Genomic DNA, 25,253 nt, shown 5'->3' on the forward strand with positions numbered 1-25,253 from the left:
TCAATATCATCTTTCTAGCTATTTGAAAATGTATATTATTCTTAACCATAGTGATCCTACAGTGGTATGGAACACAAGAACTTATTCCTTCTATCTAGCCATCATTTAGTATCCTTTAAAAAATCTCTGTCTCCTACTTCTTCCAACCCACCCCACTTTTCAGTATTTTCCATTCTACTTTTTACTTTTGTGAGGTCAATTGTGGTTAGTCTTCACATATGAATGAGATTATGTAGTATTTAACTTTCTATTCCTGAGTTACTTCACTTAACATAATGTCCTCCAGTTCCATCCGTGTTTCTGAAAATGACAGGATTTCATTATTTCTTATGGCTGAATAATATTCCATTGTGTATATATACCGCTTTTTGTTATCCATTTATCTGTTGTTGAACACCTAATTTGATTCCATATCTTGGCTATTGTGAATAGTGCCACAATAAAACAGGGGGATACAGATGTCTCTTCAATATATGAATTTCCGTTGGATAAACAATAGTGGGATTGCAGGATGATACAGTACTCCTATTTGTAGTTTTTGAGGAACCTCTGTCCTGCTGTCCGTAGTGTCTGTACTGATTTTAATTCCTACCAACAGTATATGAATTCTCTTTTTTCCATATCTCACCAGCGTTTGTTATTTTTTCATATTTTTATACTACCCATCCTAGCTGGAGTTTCATGATACAGTTGTGGTTTTGATTTGCATTTCTCTGGTAATTAGTAATGTTGAACTTTTTTTCTTGCATTTGTTAGTAATTTGTATGTTTTGGGTTTTTATTGAAAAATATCTGTTCAGATCATTTGCCCATTTTAAATCAGATTTTTTTTTTTTTTTTTTTTTTTTGCTGTTGAGATGTTTGAGTTCCTTGTGTATCTGGATATTAATCCCCTGTTGAATGAATAGATTGTAAATCTTTTCTCTGGTTCTTTAGGTGGTATTTTCACTCTGTCAACTATTCCCTTTGCTGTGCAGAAAGGTTTTAGTTAAATATAATGTAATTTGTTTATTTTTGTTTTTGTTGCCTGTGCTTTTGAGGTCTTAGGAATAATATCTTTTCTTGGGCCAATGTTCTGAAGCATTTATCCTATGTTTTCTCCTAGTAGTTTTGTAGTTTGCGGTCTTACAGCTAGGTCTTCAACCAATTTGGAACTGATTTTCGTATAGAGGGTCTAGTTTCATTCTTCTGCAGGTGAATATCCAGTTTTCCTAGCACCATTTATTGAAGAAACTGTCCTTTCCCAATGTAGGTTCTTGGTGCCTTTGTCAAAAATCAGTTGGCTGTCGTTATGTGAATTAATTTCTTGATTTTCTGTTCTGTTTAACTGGTCTATGTGACTGTTTTTTTGCCAGTACCTTGCTATCTTTGAACACAGCTTTGTAGTGAATTTTGAAGTCTGGTAGTATAATGCCTACAGCTTTGATCTTTTTGCTTAGGAATGCTTTGGTAATTTGAAGTCTTTTAGGGTTTCATATACATTTTAAGATTATTTTTTCTCTTTCTATTAAGAAATAGAATTTTTATAGGAATTGCATTGAATCTGTAGATTGATTTGAGTAGTATGGTTAATATACTATTTTAACAATATTTTAACAATATTAATTGTTTATCAATTTTTAACAATATTAATTTTAACAATATTAATTTTTCCAATCCATGAGCATTGGATGTTTTTCCATTATGTTTGTATCTACTTCATTTTCTTTTCTCAATGTTTCATAGATTTCCTTGTAAAGGTATTTCACCTCATTAGTTAAATTTATTCTTAGGTATTTTATTTTTATTTTTTTGTAGCTATTGTAATTAGGATTGCCATCTCATTTTTTTTCAGCTAGTTCATTGTTCATGTATAAAGATGCTACTGAATTTTCATGTTGACTTTGTATCTCACAACTTTAAGGAATTTATCAGTTCTACAAGTTTTTTGATAGAGTCTCTCTCTCTCTACACACACACAGAGACAATCATATAATCTGCAAAGAGGGTCAATTTGATTTTCTTCTTTTCAATTTGGATGCCTTTGTTTATTTTTCTTGCCCAATTGCTCTGACTAGGACTTCTAGTGGTATGTTGAATGAGACTGGTAAGAGGGGGCATGCTTGTCTTGTTCTAGTTCCTAGAGGAAAGACTTTTAGCTTTTCGCCACTCAGTATGATGTTAGTTGTGGGTTTGTCATATATGGACCTTATTGTGTTGAGATATTTTCCTTCTGTACCTAATTTGTTATGAGGTTTTACCATGAAGAGATGGTGAATTTTATCAAATGCTTTTTCTGCATCTATTAAGATAACCATGTCCTTTCTTCTGCTGATGTATGTATCACGTTTATTGATTTACATGTGTTGAACCATACTTTCATTCCTGGATAAATTTCACTTGATTATGGTGTAATACCTTTTTGGTGTGTTGTTGGATTTCAGTTTGCTAGTATTCTGTTTAAGTTTTTGCCTCTATTTTCATACATATTGGCCTGTAGTTTTAATTTTTTGTTTTCTTCATCTGTATTTGATAGTGAGGTTATACTGGCCTCATAGAATGACCTAGGCAGAATTTTCTCTGCCTTAATTTTGTGGAATAGTTTCAGAAGAAATTGTATCAATTCTGCTTTAACGGTTAGTGGAATTCAGCAGTGAAGACATCTAGTCCTGAACTTTTCTCTGTTGGAATACTTTTTAGAACTGATTCAATCTTGTTACTTATTATTGTCCTGCTTACGTTTTCTATTTCTTCTTGGTTCAATATTGGTAGATTGTATGTATCCGTTTTCTCTAGGTTTTCAAATTTATTAGCATATAACTGTTCATTGACGTTTGTAATGATCCTTTTTATTTCTGTTGTATCTATTTTGATGTTTCCATTGTGTTTCTGATTGTATTCATTTATGTCTTCTCTCTTTTTTTCTTAGTCTAGCTGTTTCTCAATTTTATTTTCTCAAAACATCAACTTTTTATTCCATTGATTTTTTTGTACTGTATTTTTAGTCTCAACTTCACTTATTTCTGCTTTCACCTTCATTATTTATTTCCTTCTAATTTTGGGTTTGTTTTGCTCTTGCTGTTTTAGTTTCTTGAGATCATTATGTTTTTATTTCAAATCTTTCTATGTAGTGTATGCATTTAGTGTTATAAACTTGACTGTTAAAACTGCTTTTGCTGTGACCCATAAATGTTGACATATATTTCTATTTTTATTTGTTTCAATGAATTTTTTAATTTTATTCTTAACTACTTCTTTTAACCGTTGGTCTTTCAGAATCATATTGTTTAAATATCATGCATTTGTATAGTTTTAATCTTCTACTTATTATCAATTTCTAGTTTTCTTATAAGTGGTCAGAGAAGATACTTGATATAATTTTAATCTTAATTTTGAAAATGTTTTAAGATTTTTTGTGTCTAAACATATGGTTAATCCTGGAGAATGCTTCATGTGCTAATGAAAAGAATGTATTCTGCAGCTGTTCAGTGAAATGTTCTCTAAATACTGAAATAGCTCTAAACATTCTCTAAATATCCATTAGGTCCATTTGGTCAATGGTGCTATTTAGATTCCATATTTCTTTGTTGGGTTTTTGTCTAGGTGGTCTGTCCAGTGCTGAGAGTGGGGTGTTAACATCCACAACTATTAATGTATTAGATCAATCTCTCTTTAGATCTAATAATAGTTGCTTTATGTATCTGGGTGCTGTGGCATTAGGTATATATGTGTGTATATGTGTTTACAAATTTTCTCTTATTGAATTAATCTTTTTTGCTATATGTTTTCTTTTGTCTCTTTTTACAGTTTTTCATTTGAAGTCTGATTTGGCTGATATAAGTACAGCTATTCTTACTCACTTTTGGTTTCTGTTTGTGTGAAATCTTTTTTTTTTTTTTTTAAATCACGTCACTTTCAGTCTATGTGTCATTACGGGTTAATGAAGTGAGTTTCCTGTAGGCGGCATATAGTTGGGTCTTTTTTAGTCAATTCAATTGGTCTATATCTTTTAAATGAGGAATTTAATTTGTTTATTTTCAGGGTTATTATTGATAAATGAGGACTTAAACCTGTCATGTCAGTGATTGTTTTCTGGTTGTTTTATATGTCCTTTGTTCCTTACTTCATCTCTTACTGTTTATTTTTGTGAATGGGTGGTTTTCTGTAGTAATAAGGTTTGACTCTTTTTTCTTTCTCCTGTGTATATTGGCTCTGCCAGTGAGTTTTATAGTTTTGCATATTTTCCTGATAGTTACTGTTTTTTCACCACCAAATGAAAAACTTATTGGGCATTTCTTTTAAGGCCTATCTAGTGGTGATGAATTTCCTTAAGTTTTCCTTTCTGTAGAATACTTTTTCATTTTTGAATGATAGTTTTGCTGGGTAGAATATTCTTGGCTAGCAGTTTTTTCTTTCAGCATTTTGAATATACCATCCCATTATCTCCTGATTTGTAAGGTTTCTGCTGGCAAATCCACTGTTAGTCTTATAGCAAATTCTTATATGTGACAATGTTTTCTCTTGCTGTTTTTAAATTTGTTCTGTCTTTGACTTTGGACAATGTGACTGTAATGTGCCTAAGACATGACCTGTTTATGTTGAATCTATCTGGCATTCTTTGAGCTTCCTGGATCTACATGTCCATCTCTCTCTCATAACTTTGGAAGTGTTCACTTATTATTTCATTAAATGTGTTTTCTACATATTTCTATTTTCTTCTTCTGGAATGCCCATAATACAAATGTATGTTCATTTATGCTGTCTCATTAATGGTGTCATTCTTTTTATTTTTTTTCCTCTGCCTTGTTATTTCAAAGGACTTGTCTTCAGATTCATAAATTCTGCCTCCTTCTTGTACTAGTCTATTATTGAAGCTCTTGATTCTATTTTTTTAAATTCATTTACCAAATTATTCAGCTCTAGTTTTCTGTTTGGTTCTTTTTCAGTAATATCTACATGTTTGTTGGATTTCTCATTCAAATCATAAATTGTTTCCTGATTTTATTGGACTATCTTTATTGTCCTGTATCTCTCTGAGTTTCCTTATGATTATTATTTTGAATTCTTTTTCTGGCATTTTGTATATTTCTTTATTATTGGGATATGTTACTGGATAATTCTGTCTTCCTTTGAAGGTGTCATTTTTCCTTGCTTTTTCATGTTTATTGTTTCCTTATGTTGGTATCTGTGCATCTGGTGGGACAGTGGCTCTTCCAATTTTGTGGAGTACGATATGTAGGGAAACTTACTCATGTTGATGAGTCTTGGGGTATCAGTTTTTTAGAGTTTGTTGTATTTAGTCCCAGGTAGATACAGTAATGTAGTCTCTATGTAGTTTCTTCAGCTGTAATGTCACTATGCTAGTGACATTTGCAAGTGTCTCACTTGCCTAAGCTGAGAGAATTTGTGGTGGTATGACTTTGCTAAGAGTGGACTCACTGGGCTGTTTCTCAGATCAGGGGTACATGGGTACACTTGATGGGTCAGCTAACTTAGGGTCTGGCTCACTGGGGTTGAGGCCACAGGGCTGTTACTCTGCCTGGAAGCATGGGCATGTAGTTCCTCAACTGCCTTCAGGTGTGTCTTCAGGGCAACCCATGTTTTTTTTTGTTTGTTTTTTTTTCAGGCCTGGGACCAGGCTCACAGCCGCTTGGCCAGCCTGGAGGCCTGTCTGCCAGGGGTGGCCTGTGGGACTGTTTCTCATACCCAGCACATGGCCATATGGTTTCCTCGCTGGCCTGGAGTTGTGTTTGCTAGAGGTGGCCCATGGTGTTGTTTCTCAGGCCTAGAACATGGGCATTCAGATGCTTGGTTGGTATGGGGGCATTTCAGCCAGGGGAGGCTCATAAGGCTGTTTATCAAGTCCCAGACGTGGGCACAAAGCTGATCAGCTGGCCTGGCAGCATTTTTTCTGTGGAAGCCCATGGAGCTGTTTCTCAAGCCTCCGACATGGCTGTATGGTTTCTTGGCTGGCCTAGGGGCAGGCCAGCTGTTTATTGGCTCAGGGACCTTTCCTACTCAGGGGTGGACATGCACCAGTTTGGCTGGTTCAAGGGTGGGTTCACCCTGGGTGGGACTCAGATCCTTTCCTAAATGGAGGTGCTGGGGGTGGAGGGGTTGGTTTCCATGATGTGCAGGACCAGAGTCACAGCCAATCCTCAACCCAGGGTCCACACAGCTAGGGTTGTAGAGTGTAGCCACTGGGCTTGGAATGAAGATGGAGCACCATTGCTGCAGCGGTGCAGTGGTTACTGGCCTCCAGAGAAGGGTACATTTTAGAGGTGCCTCTAGTATCAAGACAGTGCTGTGCTGCAGCAGCTTGGCTCACAGGAGGTGGGTGGGGGTTGGGGGAGTGCATAAGTTGTTCTTCTAATTTGAAGCAATGCAACAGTGTAAATCTTCAGCAGCTCTCCAAACTGGGCTCATGACTTATGAGGACTGTGGAATTCTCTTGTAGTAAATACTGTAGGCATTTACAATGGCAGTGGGGACTGATGAGGTTCTTCTGTTTACCTTTTTCCTGCAAGGGGAAGTTGCCCCTAGTTTTGGGCCCATCTGATTTAGGCAAGGGAGATGGGGCTGCAGAGGCCAGGTGCCTTCATGCTGCTCTCTTGGACTTCCAATTACCACAGTTGCCTCTCCACTCCCCTGTTCTACTCCAGCATTCTCTCTTTGACACCACATTCAAATCTTCACTATTTATTTGTTGCTTTGGTTCTTTTGGGGGTGCGGATGAACTCCAGGCACTTCTAGTGAGCCATCTTGTTGATGTCACCCTTCCTTTCTCTCTTTATTCATGCAAGATTAAAGAAAGTATTCATCATGTTGTTTCCTTACCTCATGGGAGCTGATTGATCGCTGGAAAGAAGCAACAGAAAGAAACTGATCCACTTGAGAAACCATTCCCAATGGTTAATCACTCCTGCTAATTTCTGAGCCTGAATATATATGGCATTAAAAACTTCTATAATATGCACATCCATATCTGCTTCAGAGTTCAAAATAAATTCAGAATAAATTTCTAGATTTTCCTTAGATAATTCAGGTTTATAGTAATTCAAGTTTGTAATTTTTGCCTGTGTAATGACCCTATTATCTTTCATGGACTGATTCATGAAAATCTTTAGAACACTCTAAGTCTGAGAATTATGTTTTCCTTTTAAGTAAATTTCTGTATTTGTTGAGCCTGGCCTGAAATTAATCTTTAATCCATCAACTAGAAATTAATTACAGCAATATCACTTCTAGGTTACCCTAAAAATAGCCTTTTGAAACTCTAGAGGTAGAATTTATGAATTATGTTCTCTCAAGTTAATGCATCTGTAAAATACCAGATAAGTTTTAGGCAGTCTTAGAGTAGAAGCAATCCTGAACAAGAAGGATGTCTAGCACTTTCTCTAATTTTTTTACAAATGATTTGTCCCAATTTTTCCATATTTCCAATTCCAATAACTGACCTATTCAGAAAAGAGGTGTTTGGCCAAGTGTCAGGATAAAATTAGCCAATTGGGATAGGGAATAAGTCAATTTAATAGTAATATGTATTCAATTATACTGTTGATGGAATGAACAGAAAACCATTTAGAACTGTCTAAAGAATATGACTTTGCAACCAAAAATTTTGAGAGCTTTCACCAGTTGTTAAGTACTTCCTAGCACTCCAGTTGAAAGCTTCTATGCAAGCTGCATAATCTTGAAGTGTTTTTTACTTGAATATAATGGAAATCTGGTGGAAAAGTGAGAACATCTGGTCACTCTGGTTCCAGGTTAGAATCATAGTGCTAGAACTAAGTGGAAACTTAGTAAAAAGGAAGGAATAAAGTAGACATAAAGAGTTTTCTTCAGGCCAATTTTATGAAAAAACCCTTATACATGCTAATTAATTTAACGTTCACAAAACTGTGCAATTGTTATTAACACATTCATTTGGGGTGTAAAGGGGTTTTCCCAAGGTAAGCTTTTAGGTAACTGTGTGGAATTTAGGGACCAGGATATCTCATGCTGGTCTTGGTAGAGTCGTAAGACATTACACTTACATTCTGAGCAACAAAGATTCAGTTAAGCTGAAAGCTTCAAAATAATCATACTGGGGGTGGGGGAGGTCATTTTTAATGCTAGAAAAAGACAATGTGTTAAGTTCTTAGAAACTTCCAGTCCGCAGTAATCTGGTGCATAACTTTAGAAGTCTATGACTTGCCTTGAGTGCTTTTTCAGATATTTCAGCCAATCTCAAACTGTTCTTTATGTTCTCAGACCTCCTTTCAACTACTATTTGTTCAACTCTGAGACAAGGTTTATACTCCCGTCCTTTGAGTAAAATAGAAGTCAGAACCTTCTCAAAAGTTTCTTGGAGGGCATAATTTCTGCTAGTACTTAGAGCATCTTTAGTTCAATCAACAGAACAAAAGAGCTGCAATAAACTAAAGTGTGATTTATGCACCATGCAACTTCTATAATAATTCCAGATGAGACTGATAATATTTTTAAGTAGTTATAAAATGAACATTCTATTAATTCATTAATTTTTATCCCAAAGGATTTATGCCTTATAGCATGTCAAATCTGGAGCATATTACTCTTGTCCCACATGTAATAGCTTTTATTGAGTTATGAATTGCTATCACATCCTTGGCTTTTAATGAAGGTTGGTAAAAGTAATAGCCAAGATTGACCATCGCTTCTTGGTTTTTCAAACTAATAAGGGAGTTAGTCATATTGTCAATATGCTGAAAAAACCTACAAAAGTAATTGACCTTAGATTTCTGAACTAAAAAAAGCTAATTTTTCTTGATAAAATTGTATTTCTTTTTAATTAATAATTAAGAGTTCCCTACACTTTCTTATTTCTCTCTGAGTTAAGCAGCTTAGAAGCTCAGTTATTTATGCTGAACATTTCTAGGATAATCACTTCCTTATCTCTCTCTGTTCCATAATTATAACTTTGATCTGGTATTTTTTGCTTGTTTCATTGGTCTTCATTTACTAAGATTCTTTTCCACTCCATTCATATGTAGAATACTTTGCCAAAATTAAATGAAAAGGAAGCTGCTATTAATCATAATATTGGGAATGTCTAATCGGTATTAGTGGGAAATGGTTGCCAGGAAAAAGGAAAGGAGAATACAAGGAAAACGGAAATAGTGTGAATGTACAGCAGGATTAAAGTCCCACAGTGGCTGCTAGGTAACCCCTTAGTCAAGCATCAGAAAAGTTCATTTTTCCTGACACATTTGAGGGAGTAAATAAACATGGAAAATGTGATAGAAGTAAACCATTGAACATTTATGGATCTTGATGGTAGAAAACATTTGAGAATATAATAAAACTTTATTTGGTTTGCTGTAAATATCATATGGGAACATAATTTCCTTCTCCATTCTACTGGGTTAGCGCTTTGCTTGTCAGAAATTAGATGGCAAGTTGACTTTTCAGTATTTCCATTTAATTATCTGAACTTTGTTTCTACTTTTCTTCTTCCTGTTCCAAAGGAAATGTGGTTCAGTTGAAAGAGTATGGACTTTAGAGTCAGATGTTTCTTAATTCAAATCCTGGTTATGCTAATTATTTGCTCTAAGAATATTAAAAATATGCTTAACTTTTCTTAGTCTAGGTTTCTCATCTCTTAAATAAATGTAACAATATCTATATGGTACCTTTGGGTGATAAATACATAATGTTGTGTATAAAACATTCAACCTGGAGCCTGACAAATAATAAATTCTTAAAGGTATTAGGGATAAGTAGCATAAAAATACTCCTATAGCATGGGGCTACCTTTGTTGTTCAGGGTAAAAAAAAAAATCTTTAACAACTTACCTACATATTTTACTCTTAAGTCTGTCTCCCAGTAATTGTGATAAATGCTTGGGTTCTAAATAACACGTTGAACATAATGATAGTTATTTGTTGAGTACTTAATATGAGTGATGCCTTAAGCATATTACTTTATATACATTTTCTTCTTTTACCTCCCATACTTGTTTTGTGAAAAAAAGTGTTATCCCAATTTTACATATATAAAAACTGATATTTGATACTGGTAAAGATATTTTGCTATAACAACTCGTATGTGCTCAAGTATCCAATTCAGTATAAATTAGAGCTTTCCTGGAAAGCAATTCATCAATAGATATAAAGAACCTAACATTCATAATCTGTAACTCAGTAGCATTATTTCTAAAAATACAACTTTAAAGAAGTAACCAAGAACAAAGCCAACAGACATGCAGGTTTAAGGACGTTTATTAACAGTTAACGTAACAGCCACTGAAAACATGGTTCATGAGGTCAACAATAATTGTTTATTTTGTATACACTGCTGCATTCCAGTGCTTAAACAGTGCTTATGCAGATACTCAGTAAATGTTTATGGAAACCATGAATATATACTAACAACATATAATAGGAAAATTATATACAGATTTCTCAATAATAGAATAATGTTTCAATCCATGAGTATTAAGGTAAATTATAAATTCATTCAATGTAGAATTTTTAAAAATTAATGAGACTTCTGTAGTAGATGAAAAAGATCTTGTTAGACTGACTTTACCAGAGATAATAACTTTAAGTTCAGGACCTAAAAAAGAAATGACCAAAAAGTCAAAATGCATATCTGTGGATTTGAATATTTGTATTATTTCTTTTTGTAATTTAAAATATTTCACCAAAAACACATATACTTTCATACAAAAAGAAAGATAAAATAGTGTCATGTCCTATTTTCAGATAGAACCAGTTTGGACAGCCACCTATACTTTCTGTTAGGGTCCTGGCCACCAAAATGTATCCTAATAATGCACAACCATAGCCAGAGATACCTGGTCCTACTAATTCAGTCCAGCCCATAGTCACTTAAACATATCTCAACTTTTGCTTTAAGATTGTAATTTTTTAAAGTATCCATCTTCCTTTCCTGACCTCAAACCTTACATAACCTAAATTCTCTAACTTTGCTTTTAGTGCTTCTCTGTCATTGGAAATTAAACTGACTTTGCTCCCTTTTTCTCTTTGAACGTGGCTTTCCGGACTCAGCATTGACAGTTCATCCTTTCAGCTGTCTTTTGTCCTAGTACTGGAGTCTATTCCAGCAGTGTAGCTCTCTGCTGCCACCTTCTGGTTTGTGACTGCTAAAATCAGGCTGCAGGTCAAAGGTGACTGTTTTAATGTGCCCTCTTTCCAGCTTCTGAGATACTGTCACTTCCTTTGCTCCAGCCTTCTTCCAAGCTCTTCAAAGTGATCCTTTGATCTCTTTTATTCTTTTTCTCCAAAACCAGAATTGAGTCGTTGTGACAGAGACCTTATGACCTGCAAAGCTTAAAATATTTACTATCTGACCCTTTACAAAAAAAGTTTGCCAACTCTGTTCTAAAGAACACAGGAATAGCCAACGTAGGCAGCAGCCAGTGCCTGGAGGGCTGAGAGAAAGCACCCTAAGAAGGAACAAGCATGGAAGAGGCTGCCCTCTCCCAAGCAGAGTGAAGCTTTATTGGAGAGGGTGTGGTTGTGTCTCAGCACAGGGTTCAGCAGCAGCTACCTGCGAGTTGCTGGAAAGACTTGATGGAGGTGGAATGGAGTTTGTGGGCAGAGAACCTCCCCACACACCAGCTGGTGGCAGTTCTGCAGGAGGATGGAGAAAATAACAACGGTCCACTGGAACAAGGAACCAGGACACAGGGCCCCTTGCTGCTGCAACTCTGCGTGCCTGTCCCCTGCCCTCTGTTGATTATGCCTAGCTTTCCTCCAAAAGTAAAACTGCAAAAGGAAACCGCTCACAGGATCCAGCTCCGTTATCACAGATCAGAATTAAAAACAGATTTGGAGCTAAGAGGCAGTAATTAGATAATGAGTACAAATGCATAGTCTGTACATGCAAATTTCTCTAATTCAATTGGTTGGTATATGTCATTGAGCCCCATGCGTTGTATTTATCTGTTATAACTTTTGAGTCCCTTTTAATTTTAAAAAGTCTCTACATTTTTTTTAAAAAGTAGTTTTTCACTACATTACATTTTTAAGGGTCTAGGCCAGTTACTTTGCAGGATTTCTCTCAATATGGATTTATCTTTTTGTTTCTTCATAATTAGATACAAGTTAAACACCTCTGGGAGGAATATTACATAGTTATAATAGTATAATATTGTGTCCACAAGCACATGGTCTATGTTTGTTTCATTATTAGTGATATTAAGTTTGATCAGTTGGTTAAAGGTATGGTCAAGAAATGTATTCATTTCCCAATCGTAATTAATAAGTAATCAATTGAGTGATATTTAAGAATAAGTGGCTATTTTCTTCCAACACATTTCATCCAGTGGATTTAGACTCTATCCATGATCCTTAGTAGAATCCATTCTTGGAACAGTTGCTAAGTAGCAATTTTTCTGGGCTTTCATTCCCTTTACAATGAATCGGCAAAGATTTGAAGAACTTGAACGTTTAGCACAAGCTGGGCCACAGGCTATGCTTCTGGAGAAGGCAGCCTTCCTTCCGTGCTTTTTCAGGTATTTATATTTTAGGAATATATGTTGCACGCAATCCTAGGTCAGAATCAACCTTGCTGTCTTTTCTACCACCTCTCCCATCTCTCCACATCTCAGGAAAAATGTATCAAAGGCGTTGTTGTATCATCCATCTCAAAGATGCTATATATAAATGTGACAGTGACATTGTAATGGGCCCTGAGCTTCTCCTCATATAAAGATATTTCTTAAGAAAACAACATATTTTTGATTTGAAACAATCTGGAACTTTTACAGTTTAATTCCCAGCCTAGAGATCAAAAGCAAGCTTGTTCGTTAATCATAAACCCATTTGCTCAATAAATTATTCATTTGGCAAATATTATATAGCAGACAAAGTGCTAGCAGCCAGGGAGATAGAGGAGGGAGCTTACTGTGAAGAGCTGTAGAATGTGTCCAAGCTCTGGTAGCAGGCAGTCCTGGTGCTGATACATGTTTGAAGACTGGTTCTGTGATAAATTCCATGACCTTAGACCTCAATTTTATCATATTTGAAAGGGGATAATAGCTATTTCACTAATAGATATGATAATTCACACACACACACACACTCACACACAGCCTCTGAGTTAATATGGTTCCACTTACAGTTTTTCAACTTTGCCATGGTGTGAAAGTGGTGCATATTCAGTGGAGACCATCCTTTGAGCACTCATACAGCCGTTCTGTTTTTACCTCTCAGTATGGCATTCAATAAATTACATGAGCTATTCAACACATTATTATAAAATAGCCTTGGGTTAGAGGATTTTGCCCAATAGGCAATCAGTATTTCACTAAGCAGACCACACTACAGTTTTTGTGACATTTTTCCTCTTGGTAATTTCAACTCATTTAACCCTGGCTTTTTCTCAGCAGCTACATAATTCTTGTTGAATAATGAAAGTTAGTATCTCCCCAGGAGCTCATAAGTTTCTAGCAGATTCCATTTTAGAGCCAACAATGGCATCACTAGCTAATTGGAACCCTTTCACCCAAAGTCTTGGTTCTTCAATCTCAGCTATAGGTGGCTAAGATTTAGAATTCAAAGAGATGTCCCATTGGCCCGGAAAGCCTCGTGTTGAAAGAGGCCCTACAAGAAAAGGGGCACATGAGAGTCAGAAGGCTCTACATTAAATATTCCTATAACTCTGAGGGTTCCTGCATATCTGGGTGTCACTGAGATGCCCTCTGTCAGATTGTGTAAATTAGTATCCTGGTTCCCTCAATTGCCAGCTTTGTGTGCTTGATCAATTTATGTAATCTTTCTGTGTCAGTTTTCCTATGTTCTAAAAGGACAATCATAACTATTTTATGGATTTCATTGTGAAGTTAAGACAGGATAATTCTATGCAGAAAGCATATAATGTATCTTAGCCATCATTACTAGGAGCAGTACAAATGGTAGTTTTATCATTGAGGGAACCCATGGCATTTATATTGTTTGGTGAATGTAACTGCCCAGATTCTGCTTCGGGAATCATCTCAGTTACTTTGCTTAAGGTCATTCCATTTCTGAGGTAGCTCACATTTAATCATCAATAAAAATTGAATGATAGCCTTGCCACCTTAGTCCAACTTGGGGCAAATCAGATGGTCCATTCTTGCCCGTGGCTTGCTGAGGGGTTGATCGAGGTTGTTGTCGGGGGTCTATTGTAGCTCAGCCTATGTCTCTGTCCAATCCTGCTTCATTCCTCTCCCGTCCACAGGAGTAGATTCCAAATATGCTCCCTAATAAGTATCCTATACACTAAACTTCACTCTAGAGTCTGCTTTACAGGGAACAATGCCTGTGATAATAGGATGGGAAAACAAATCCCCTCTCTCAGATGTTGGACTCTGTAATCTAAGGCCTTCGACCATCAGAGCTCTTCCTATATCAGTCTTTGGGGTACTCTGTGGTGTTTTGGAAATATTCAGTAGTTCTTCCAGAAACTGTCTAGCCTCTTGGCATTTTCCCAGTGCTTTCGGTAGACTGTTTCCTGTAAGGAGGGCAGTATTAAAGGAAGGCCTTGAGCATCTGCCTGGAAACACTCCGTGTGGCGTTGGGTCTTGTATGCAAGTGGCAGGCCAGCCAGTGATAAATACTTTCTCTCCTGGTGACTGGTCGTTTAACCTGGTTGTCTGGATCACAGAGGTTTGGGGGCATGGTGGAAAACAGAACTTGGAAAAGTTCTTTAGATGCTAGACAGAAGCTCCAGATGTTTTGCCCATGCAGTGTACAAATTTGTCCACTGGTAACAGGCTAAGTTGGTTTTGTATAGATACACAGATTTCAAATGTAGTATCTTCCTTCTTTTCAGAGAAATACAAGTGTCTTATTCTTGCAGCTTCAGACTTCTTATCTATTTAAATTTCTCATGTACTGCCTGCAGTTCTTTGCAAGCCATATATCAACAAGTTCTTTTTGAACAATATTAATTTATCCAATTTAAGTGACTTGAATTCATTTCAATCATAACTTGCTTTCTCACTAGTTGACAATTAAAAAAACACACACAAATAAAACTTCAAAGAATGAATGGATGAGTGAATATTAAGGAAACACAAATGAATCAATCCAGATTGTAACCAGAGTGATCTAAAACACACACTTTGCTTACCATTCTTCACTAATTTTATTAATGTACCTGGAAGATTCTGCGTAATCTAAGAGTTGTTTGTTTCTTCAGCTACACCTCATTCACCAAGTCTTTTCTCCAACACATGAAATCCAACAAAAGCACACATGCCCATACATACACATTTTTCAATTAGTTTCAGACAAAGGTCAAATCTAGCTATTTTGGAATATGATATATTTTTCTCCAATCTACAAAGCCATTTTAAATTTTGTTTCATTTCTCTTAAATAATAAACAAACGGAAAAACTATGCTGTATCTGCTATCATGTCAGAAGAGGTTGCTAATTTATTTAAAATTATCGAAACGTATTATTGCATAAATTCATTTTAGATGTAGATATATCCTTAAGTAAAATGATATATCAAAGTTACTGCTCTATTTGCCACCTTCATGTTTCCTTCTTTGGAATTATTCTTTTGCTTGAGGTGAACATAATTTTACTGGTTTGCTATATTGAGTAGAGGAAGTGTTAGAGCAGAGGACTACTGGCTTGTTTCTTTGTATTGTCTCTATAGACCCTGGGATATGATGAGGGATTCCTTATTGAAGTAGAGGTATCAGACACATTTCTAAAATTTTATTGTTCCTCCTTGCAAAACTATATTATATATATATATACACACACACACATATATATATACACACATACACACACACACACACACACACACATATCTTTTGAATCTGGAGGACAGCCTAAATCCCAGCCAACTCCTCCCTCAAATCAGGGGTTCTAAGATGTAATTTTAAGAGAGAAGGAACTTTATGAACTACTTCCAATTCTGGTTTTGTGTGATAATTTAAAGCAAGTCTATGAACAATTTACAACAATTTCTCCAGGTAGCAAAGAAAAGATTTTTCCAAATTTTTTTTCTCCACAAACTTTAAAGATATGATTAAAAACAAAAACAAAAACAACAATGAATTGCTCTAGCCAAGTGGAGAGTCTGCTCTTATTTTGCACACTTCACACTTGACTTGCATCTATCTTGTTTTGAAAGTTGATTGTGTTTATTCCAGAAAGTAATATTAAAAACAAACTGATAGTTTTTAAAAGGAGAAATTGATGACTACTTTGTTTCACTTTCTTATTACTTTGATTTTTTAAGTTTAGGACTATAAAATGCAAACTGAAAAGATTGAAATTCTGTAGTCTAATTCCTGGTGCTGTACCACTTCATTACTTTACCTCAAATAACACCAGGATTTTAAAAATACATATAAAAAATTATAATTAATATTTTACTCTATATTGAAACATTAAAAAGGTATCTTATATTAGCAATTGTTTTTAAAAAATGTTTTTGATGTTTTATGAAGAAAATCCTCATTTTAAAAATTTCCTAACATATAGGGTAGAGAAGAATTCCTGAAAAAACTCACTCGAGGTGAAGTGGCTGCTGGAATGGTGCTTCAGGTAATACTAATTTGGTTTTAATATTTTATTCTTCCTTCAATTTGCATTTTACTTAGCATTTTAAATTTGCCTGTAATGAGGCATCTTGTCACTACTTGGTTTGCAAGCCAGCAGTTTTCTCTCCTTAGCTGATGACAGTTGCCCTCTGTGTACAACCAGCAGTGTCTGATCATGCATAAAGAAACTGACCTCCCATACCCATATCTCATTTTGTGGCTTAATGGGAATTTCTGCCAGTCTAGTAAAAGGGCAGTGGGATCTTATTTTTAAGTGTCTGACTCTTTAGTTTACTTTGTGATGATGTTATGTTTTCTTTACTCTTAGTGTCTTTCACTTGGATTTCTTTATTTAACCCTGAAAGAAAAATATGCTATGATACTTCCATATAAAGATTTTGAAAATAAAGCATGTAAGCTGGCAAAATCAATTTGAATTTTTAAAATCTTTACCACCTGCATATCCTTTGGAATCCAGATTGGGTTTTTTGATCCATGCCATGTTTCTAGAATCCCTCCCCTTTAGAAATACATACATATTTGAAATTAGTATTATTATTATTAGAAAAAAAACAAGAGTCAAAACGGTTTCAGTGTTTTTGTTTGTTTGTTCATTTTTGTTTTTGTTTTTTTGAGACAGAGTCTTGCTCTGTCGCTAGGCTGGAGTGCAGTGGCGCGATCTTGGCTCCACAATCTCCACCTCCCAGGTTCAAGTGATTCTCCTGCCTCAGCCTCCTGCGTAGCTGGGATTACAAGCATGCACCACTATGCCCGGCTAATTTTGTATTTTTAGTAGAGATGGGGTTTCTCCATTTTGGTCAGGCTGGTCTCAAACTCCTGACCTCAGGTGATCCTCCCACCTCAGCATCCCAAAATGCTGGGATTAAAGTCGTGAGCCACCGTGCCTAGCCCAAAAGAGATGATCTACACCTCTGCTTCTCTTTGAAGTAAACCTAAATTTTGTAATTTTTTTCTGTTATGAAATTTGGCATTTTCAAACATAGAAGCAGTGTTTGCTTCTATATGTTTCAAAACACTAAATTTCCTAATTTATTTCTATACATATGTTTTGTTTCTAAGTGTCTAACTGGAGAGACCTTTTTGTTTAATATTTTGTTACTGACTTCCTGTTAGTTGGTTTTGTCTTATATTGCAGGACTTGTATATATTCCACAATGTGGTGTTAGTGTGTTCTCTAACTTGGTGTTCTCCAATCCTTACGTAAGAATGATTGATTTTCACATTTTGGACTGGGAAATATTTTTTTAAATGTTTGATTTTTATTGTCTATTAAAGTGTTTCTCTCATTCATTCTAACAATAACTGTGCTCTAGTTAAATATATTACACTTGGCAAGATGTGGTAGCTCACACCTGTAATCCCAGCACTTTGGGAGACCAAGGCGGGTGGATTGCTTGAGGTCAGGAGTTCGAGACCAGCCTGGCCACATGGTGAAACCCCTTCTCTACTAAAAATACAAAAATTAGCTAGGCATGATTCATGCCTGTAATTCCAGTTACTGAGAAGGCTGAGGCAGAAGAATTGCTTGTATCTGGGAGATGGAGGTTGCAGCGAACAGAGATGATGCCACTGAACTCCAGGCTGGGTGACAGAACAAGACTCTGCCTCAAAAAATAAAAAATATATACATTATATTATATTATATTACATATTATATCATATATTATATATTACATATATACATATATTATAAATAATATAATATATATGTAATATATGTATTACATTTATATCTTTTTTATGGTGGTATTTATTGTATTGTTTGATTTTCAAATAACAACAAATATTACTGCCTGTCACTGAATAAGAGGCTCAATAAATGTTTAAGTTAATAACTGAATGAATTATTTAAAATCTTTGCTGGCAGAAAAAACTGTATTCCATTTACGAAGTCCAGGCACTTGAGCGGAAAGAGCTTTTGAAAAATAGGGCAATATGTGCCATATCACTGGCAGAACTACAGGAACCTGTGCTTCAACTGGAAGATGAAGCTGAAAGAATCAGAACTCTCTACGAAGAACATTCTGCTGTAAGCATTTAATTAATCCAAAAATTAATGTGCAGAAATATATATATGTTAGTAACTTACACAAGTGATTTGACATTATTATTTGGAAAATTATGATTTCACATAGGAAAGGTATGGGCAAACTAAGTAACTGTTTCAGGACCACACAACTTGATCTGCAGTGAAACTCTGTAGCAAGACCATTAATGCTATTATCTAGAACCCCATAGTCTTAGAGGGTACTTGGGAAAAGAGGTTTCAAGTGCGTGAGTAGTGACTTATCTGGTGTGAACGTTCATTATGTTAAACCTAATTCAACGTCTTCAGTCCTTCTTAATGAAATGCTAAAGTTATGCTTATTTGCATATAAAATGTAAGGGATCTGGACATTTTCATGGTAAATTTTTGATGCATGTAGATGTTTAGACATCTAGGATGAAAAATAAAGCAAATGTTGATGAAATATTTTCGAAATTACATGTTTATGGCAGTAACTGATATCACTAGCCCTTCCCAAAGAAAAATTTAGTTGAAAAACATGTATTAATCCTGTCATTAGTCTTTTGGAGAACTAGAGGGTGTGGCAAGAGTTATACATTCTTGTCCTTCCCTGCAGGGAGGCCATACATATATTTATTTGAGCCATTTTGGCACCAGAACATTTTTCCTTTGCAAATAATAATGTAACTTTATATTTTTAGTCTTTGATAATTTTCAAAATGTGTTTATTTCTTAAAATTGTGATTTACAAAGTGTTTCTATTTTAAAAGTTTATTTTGAGCCTCAAAGTCTTCCTATGAAATAGGCAAGAGGGAGTTTACTGGTATCAAAGACTTGAGAAAACCTGTGCTTGAAGAGTCTGAGCGACATGTATAAGGTCACGAAGCATGGAAACAACAAATTCTGAGTACCACTCTATTTAGGGCTTCTAAATGCTATCATCATGCTCCTGCAAAGAATGTATAACCAGTACAAACATCTAGTGGATAAATGAGTTTAATGATGGCTCCACCTTACGTTAATGATGGATATTTATTAATTGCACCAAAAGCCTAAGTGAGGTTGTCTGAGTACAATAATGAATTCCAGAAAAGATTAATGATTTTTGTTTCCTGTTATTTTATAACGGCCATGGTTTTACGTCTTCTTGTAGTTCAGTAATCATTTTTGGTTTGATTATATTTTAATAGTTAATAAATTATACAAATTAATAATTTAGCACACACTAAGGAAGAATAAGTTTTTATATACTTTTTGGTAGTGATTGCTTACTATTTGTATTTGGAGTTTTAGTTTTGATTAAAAGAAATATTATTAAAAAATTCATACTTTCTATGTAAGCTTATTTATTTTTGTTACTTAACTAAAATTCATTAAATTTTGGCTTTCTCATGTAATGCAAATAGAATATTGAGATTTTTGGATATTACAGTATATTTCTGTAATTCATGTGTGGTGGTTCTTTTCCTTTATTTGCCAAAATAAATGCTGTTGTTATTAAAATAGTCACTTTAGTATTATTTGGCCTAAATGAGGATAATTGGATTGATTGCAAATGCTGCACATCTTAATATCTGAATGTCCTCCAGGTACTTAATAATATACTTGATCAGAAAGATTTAATTAGAAGAAAGGTGGAAAAAGTAAAGAAAAAATTACGAAAAAAGGGGAAGAAAACACTTGATGCACTAATAGCAACTGAGGTAAGAATTTCAGTTCAAAATCTAATTTCGAATTTACAGCTTATGTATTTATGTATGTCAGTGAAAACTATTCAAGCAAGTTTAATTTTAAATGAATGTGTCCCATTTCTTATTGGGTGTACTAAATCGACTAGGGATAAAAGCACACATAGAGTCCTTGTGTTTTCATTTACTTTCTCTTGCAGTATCTTTCTCACTGGTCTAGTTTATCAGGGACATAGCTCCTAATCAGGATAAATACAAGGAAAATTTGATATTGAATTCATGCAGAAGTCTACTGCTTTCTGTGATTGCCATGCTGTCTCTTTTTACTTGGAGATTAAAAACAAACAAAAAACATGAAGAAGAAGAAAAGAAATAAAAAGGAAAGAAAACAAGAAAGAACAGAGGGAGAGAAGGAAAGATAAAGAGAATTGCTATGGTCTGAATGTTTGCGTTCCCCCAAAATTCATATGTTGAAACATAATCCCCAATAAGAGGCTAGGCCTTTGGGAGGTGATTAGATTATGACAGCTTGTTGGGATTTGTGCTCCTACAGGAGAGGCCCCAAGAATCTTGCTTGCCCCTTCTACCGCATGAGTATGAATGAAGAAGACACCATCTTTGAAGCAGAGGGCGAGGCTTCATGAGACACCAAATCGTTTGTTGCCTAGTCCTTAGATTGCTTAGCTCTAGAACTTTAAGACATACATTTCTATGGTTTTTATAAAGTACTCATTCTAAGGCGTTTTGTTATAACAGCCTAAACAAACTAAGACAGAAAGAAAGAAAGAAAAGAAAAGAAAGAAAAGAAAGAAGGAAGAAAGGAAGGAAGGAAGAGAAGAAAAGGAGAAAAAGAAGTCAAAATTAAACAAAAAATAGCATGATTACACTTTTGTTAAGTGGCTCGAATCTTCTATTGACGTGTATCTACTGTTTTAACCCCAAATCATCAATCTGACACTCTGAAACTATAAAATATCACATTTAATATAAACATGCTTAAACTAGTGATCATTTTCTTTTCAGATAGAGAACTTAGAATCACTAATGTAATTTAATTATTTTAATATTAATATTGTATCATAATTTGACTATAAATTTTAATATTCCCAAAGACAACAATTTAATTTAAAAACATATACATAATTCTTTAAATTTTAAGCCAACTACTACTAAGATTTTGTTCGTAGAAATCATCTTCACTTAGCCAATTAAAGTCAACTTTTTCCATTCATCTTACTACTGGTTTTGTACACAAAGCCTTTATTTAGTTGTCAGATAAAATAAAGGATTGACTTTACATGGTAAACTGATACTCTGTTTGCCAGGGAAAAGACCACCACTGGCTTTGCTTTTGATAAGGAGAGCTTAAAACAGAAGGTTTCTAAATTATGTGATGCCCCATTGGAGTCACAGCTTATAAAAGAAGTATAGTTCAAGAGCCAAAAAAAATTTTAAAATAATTTACTTTTATTTACATTTTGTAAAGGACACTGTGACCAGAACTATAATGGTATCCTCATCACTTCCAAGGGACGCTCCTTGTATATACCTCTTTGCCTTTCCCCTGATGTTCTCACACACTACAGGCACTAAGTGTCTCTCATCAATTTTCTGAAAAGTCACCCTTCCTATTTATATCATGTCTATCTATCTCTTTCCCTTTTATACCGAGTTGTGTAGCAAGAATATTTTAATATAGCAGCTGGGCAAAGGCAAGACTCACTTCTTCAATAGAGATGGGATTAGAACCCAAACTTGACTGTTAGAGTCAGCTTACTTTTTAGCCAAAAAAAGGAGAGAAAAGTCCAAGAGCACTGCAAGTTTAATGCTGTTGTCTTATGCATGACCTCAGTGCCTACTAGGTCTGTTGGGCACTATGTTCACATCTTCAGATGAAAGAGAGTATAGCCTCTCTGAGGAAGATGACTGAGAGTGCGTGAGGCTGTGGACAGGGAGTAGACTTCACCCCTTCTGAGAAAAAATGAAGTGAGTGAATTGCAGGGTTCATGGGCTATATTTGGTGCAGACTTCATAACAGTAAACACCTCCATCCCTGTCTGGTACCCAGGACTTTGTGGATTTTTCTGAATAGGCAAATGCTTAAATACATTCAAGTATACTTAAGAGAGTATCCTTGGTAGTGGCACTTCTTGCACACTAGAATTTGGGAATTAGGAGTCATAAGTGGAAGATGTGATTATTAGAGCAGTGAAAAATGACTGGGTCAATGCAGAGCAGAGAAGAAAATCATTTTCCCAGCGTGAGTATTGTCTTCAGCCAATGTTATCAGTAGAAGTCAGGCAGGTCAGCTACCTCTTATGAGCTTCATTAAATATTATCAACGTCGTTTATTAATGTTGATTTCAATGTGCTGGCAAAGGGCAAACACATGGCTCAGATCATTTCATTGGATTCTCACAGCAACCCTGTAAAGTATTTAGTATTGCATTTATATAAATTAAAACCTGAGGTTTAGAGAGGTTAAATTCCCAAGTAGCAAGAATCCCCTTCTGTCCAATCTCAAAACTCATGCATGCCAATACCTACTAAGTATACTAAAATCTCATGTAATTTCTTTTAGCAGCAGTGACCAAAAAGCAAGGGCCAGTTTTGGTATGGAGAAAATAGTAAAGGCTTTGGAGTCAGAGAAATCTAGTGTTTAACCAGTCATCACCACATAAACTAGCTGTACAATCCAGACTACTTTGGATTTCCTATTGTAAAATGGATATAACATTCATCATATTGCTACTGTGAGTCATAAAAGGCATAATTCAAATACAATGCATAGTACGGTAATCGGTGCATTGTAACACCCATTGATTGCTTCCTCAACCCCACTGCCTTTTCTACAAAGTAGAGACTGGGATTTGTACTCCACTAGAGAGTATTGTGTTTCTGCAGATGGGAGCAATCTACAGACCAAAACATTTGTTCCTACCTGACCTCTAAATTTTACCCCCAAGTTAGTATGTATTCAGCATAAACAAATGGATGTGTGACTGGAGACTTTAGGGCTTTTTCCAAATTAGAAATATCTCCCCATGAAAGTTCTTATTGCTAACATTTCTATCTCTAGTGAATTATTGGCTGTGGGAAAGGGAAGAAAGTCAATATTGTCTTTATTATTATTAAACTTTAGCTTCTAGGGTACATGTGCACAACATTCAGGTTTGTTACATATGTATACATGTGACATGTTGGTGTGCTGCACCCATTAACTCGTCATTTACATTAGGTATATCTCCTAATGCTGTCCCTCCCCGCTCCCCCCATGCCACGACAGACCCCGGTGAGTGATGTTCCCCACCCTGTGTCCAAGTGTTTTCATTGTTCAATTCCCACCTATGAGTGAGAACATGCAGTGTTTGGTTTTTTGTCCTTGCGATAGTTTGCTCAGAATGATGGTTTCCAGCTTCATCCATGTCCCTACAAAGGACATGAACTCATCCTTTTTATGGCCGCATAGTATTCCATGGTGTATATGTGCCACATTTTCTTAATCCAGTCTATCATTGATGGACATTTGGGTTGGTTCCAAGTCTTTGCTATTGTGAATAGTGCCACAATAAACATATGTGTGCATGTGTCTTTATAGCAGCATGATTTATAATCCTTTGGGTATATACCCAGTAATGCGATGGCTGGGTCAAATGGTATTTCAAGTTCTAGGTCCTTGAGGAATCACCACACTGTCTTCCACAATGGTTGAACTAGTTTACAGTGCCACCAACAGTGTAGAAGTGTTCCTATCTCTCCACATCCTCTCCAGCACCTGTTGTTTCCTGACTTTTTAATGATTGCCATTCTAACTGGTGTGAGATGGTTTCTCATTGTGGTTTTGATTTGCATTTATCTGATGGCCAGTGATGATGAGCGTTTTTTCATGTGAAGGACCTCTTCAAGGAGAACTACAAACCACTGCTCAACAAAATAAAAGAGGACACAAACAAATAGAAGAACATTCTATGCTCATGGATAGGAAAAATCAATATCATGAAAATTGCCATACTGCCCAAGGTAATTTATAGATTCAATGCCATCCCCATCAAGCTACCAATGACTTTCTTCACAGAATTGGAAAAACTACTTTAAAGTTCATATGAAACCAAGAAAGAGCCCGCATTGCCAAGACAATCCTAAGCCAAAAGAACAAAGCTGGAGGCATCACACTACCTGACTTCAAACTTCACTACAAGGCTACAGTAACCAAAACAGCATGGTACTGGTACCAAAACAGAGATATAGACCAATGGAACAGAACAGAGTCCTCAGAAATAATACCACACATCTACAACCATCTGATCTTTGACAAACCTGACAAAAACAAGAAATGGGGAAAGGATTCCCTATTTAATAAATTGTGCTGGGAAAACTGGCTAGCCATATGTAGAAAACTGAAACTGGATCCCTTCCTTACACCTTATACAAAAATTAATTCAAGATGGATTAAAGACTTAAATGTTAGACCAAAAATGATAAAAACCCTAGAAGAAAACCTAGGCAATACCATTCAGGACATAGGCATGGGCAAGGACTTCATCACTAAAACACCAAAAGCAATGGCAACAAAAGCCAAAATAGACAACTGGGATCTAATTAAACTAAAGAGCTTCTGTACAGCAAAATAAACTACCATCAGAGTGAACAGGCAACCTACAGAATGGGAAAAAATTTTTACAATCTACCCATCTGACAAAGGGCTAATATCCACAATCTACAAAGAACTTAAACAAACTTACAAGAAAAAATCAAACAACCCCATCAAAAAGTGGGTGAAGGATATATGAACAGACACTTCTCAAAAGAAGATATTTATGCAGCCAATATTGTGTTTAACCTGGTAATATGTCCTCTAGATACATGTCAAAGGTGGTTCCAATAGGATTTGTTGGTGGAAAGCATGTGGGCCATGAGAGGGAGGTGTCTTCATATCATTTTTAAAATGTTTGCCTGATAATGGGCCTCAAAAGAAATATTAAAAAAAATTACAGAGAAAATAATAATAGATATTTGCTGC

At 35.4% G+C, this 25,253-nt stretch overlaps 1 protein-coding gene across 1 annotated transcript in view; it reads left to right on the forward strand.

Annotated features, from left to right (window-relative positions):
- The window catches only part of CCDC178 (coiled-coil domain containing 178), a 483,853-nt gene that overhangs the window by 157,489 nt on the left and 301,111 nt on the right, over window positions 1–25,253 (forward strand). Inside the window, exons 14-16 of the mRNA XM_001101213.5 lie at window positions 16,458–16,520; window positions 18,405–18,566; window positions 20,135–20,248. Of these exons, the coding sequence (XP_001101213.3) occupies window positions 16,458–16,520; window positions 18,405–18,566; window positions 20,135–20,248 (339 nt within the window). The remainder of the gene's footprint in view (window positions 1–16,457; window positions 16,521–18,404; window positions 18,567–20,134; window positions 20,249–25,253) is intronic.

Source organism: Macaca mulatta, chromosome 18 (genome assembly GCF_049350105.2).
Source record: "Macaca mulatta isolate MMU2019108-1 chromosome 18, T2T-MMU8v2.0, whole genome shotgun sequence".
NCBI lineage: Eukaryota > Metazoa > Chordata > Mammalia > Primates > Cercopithecidae > Macaca > Macaca mulatta.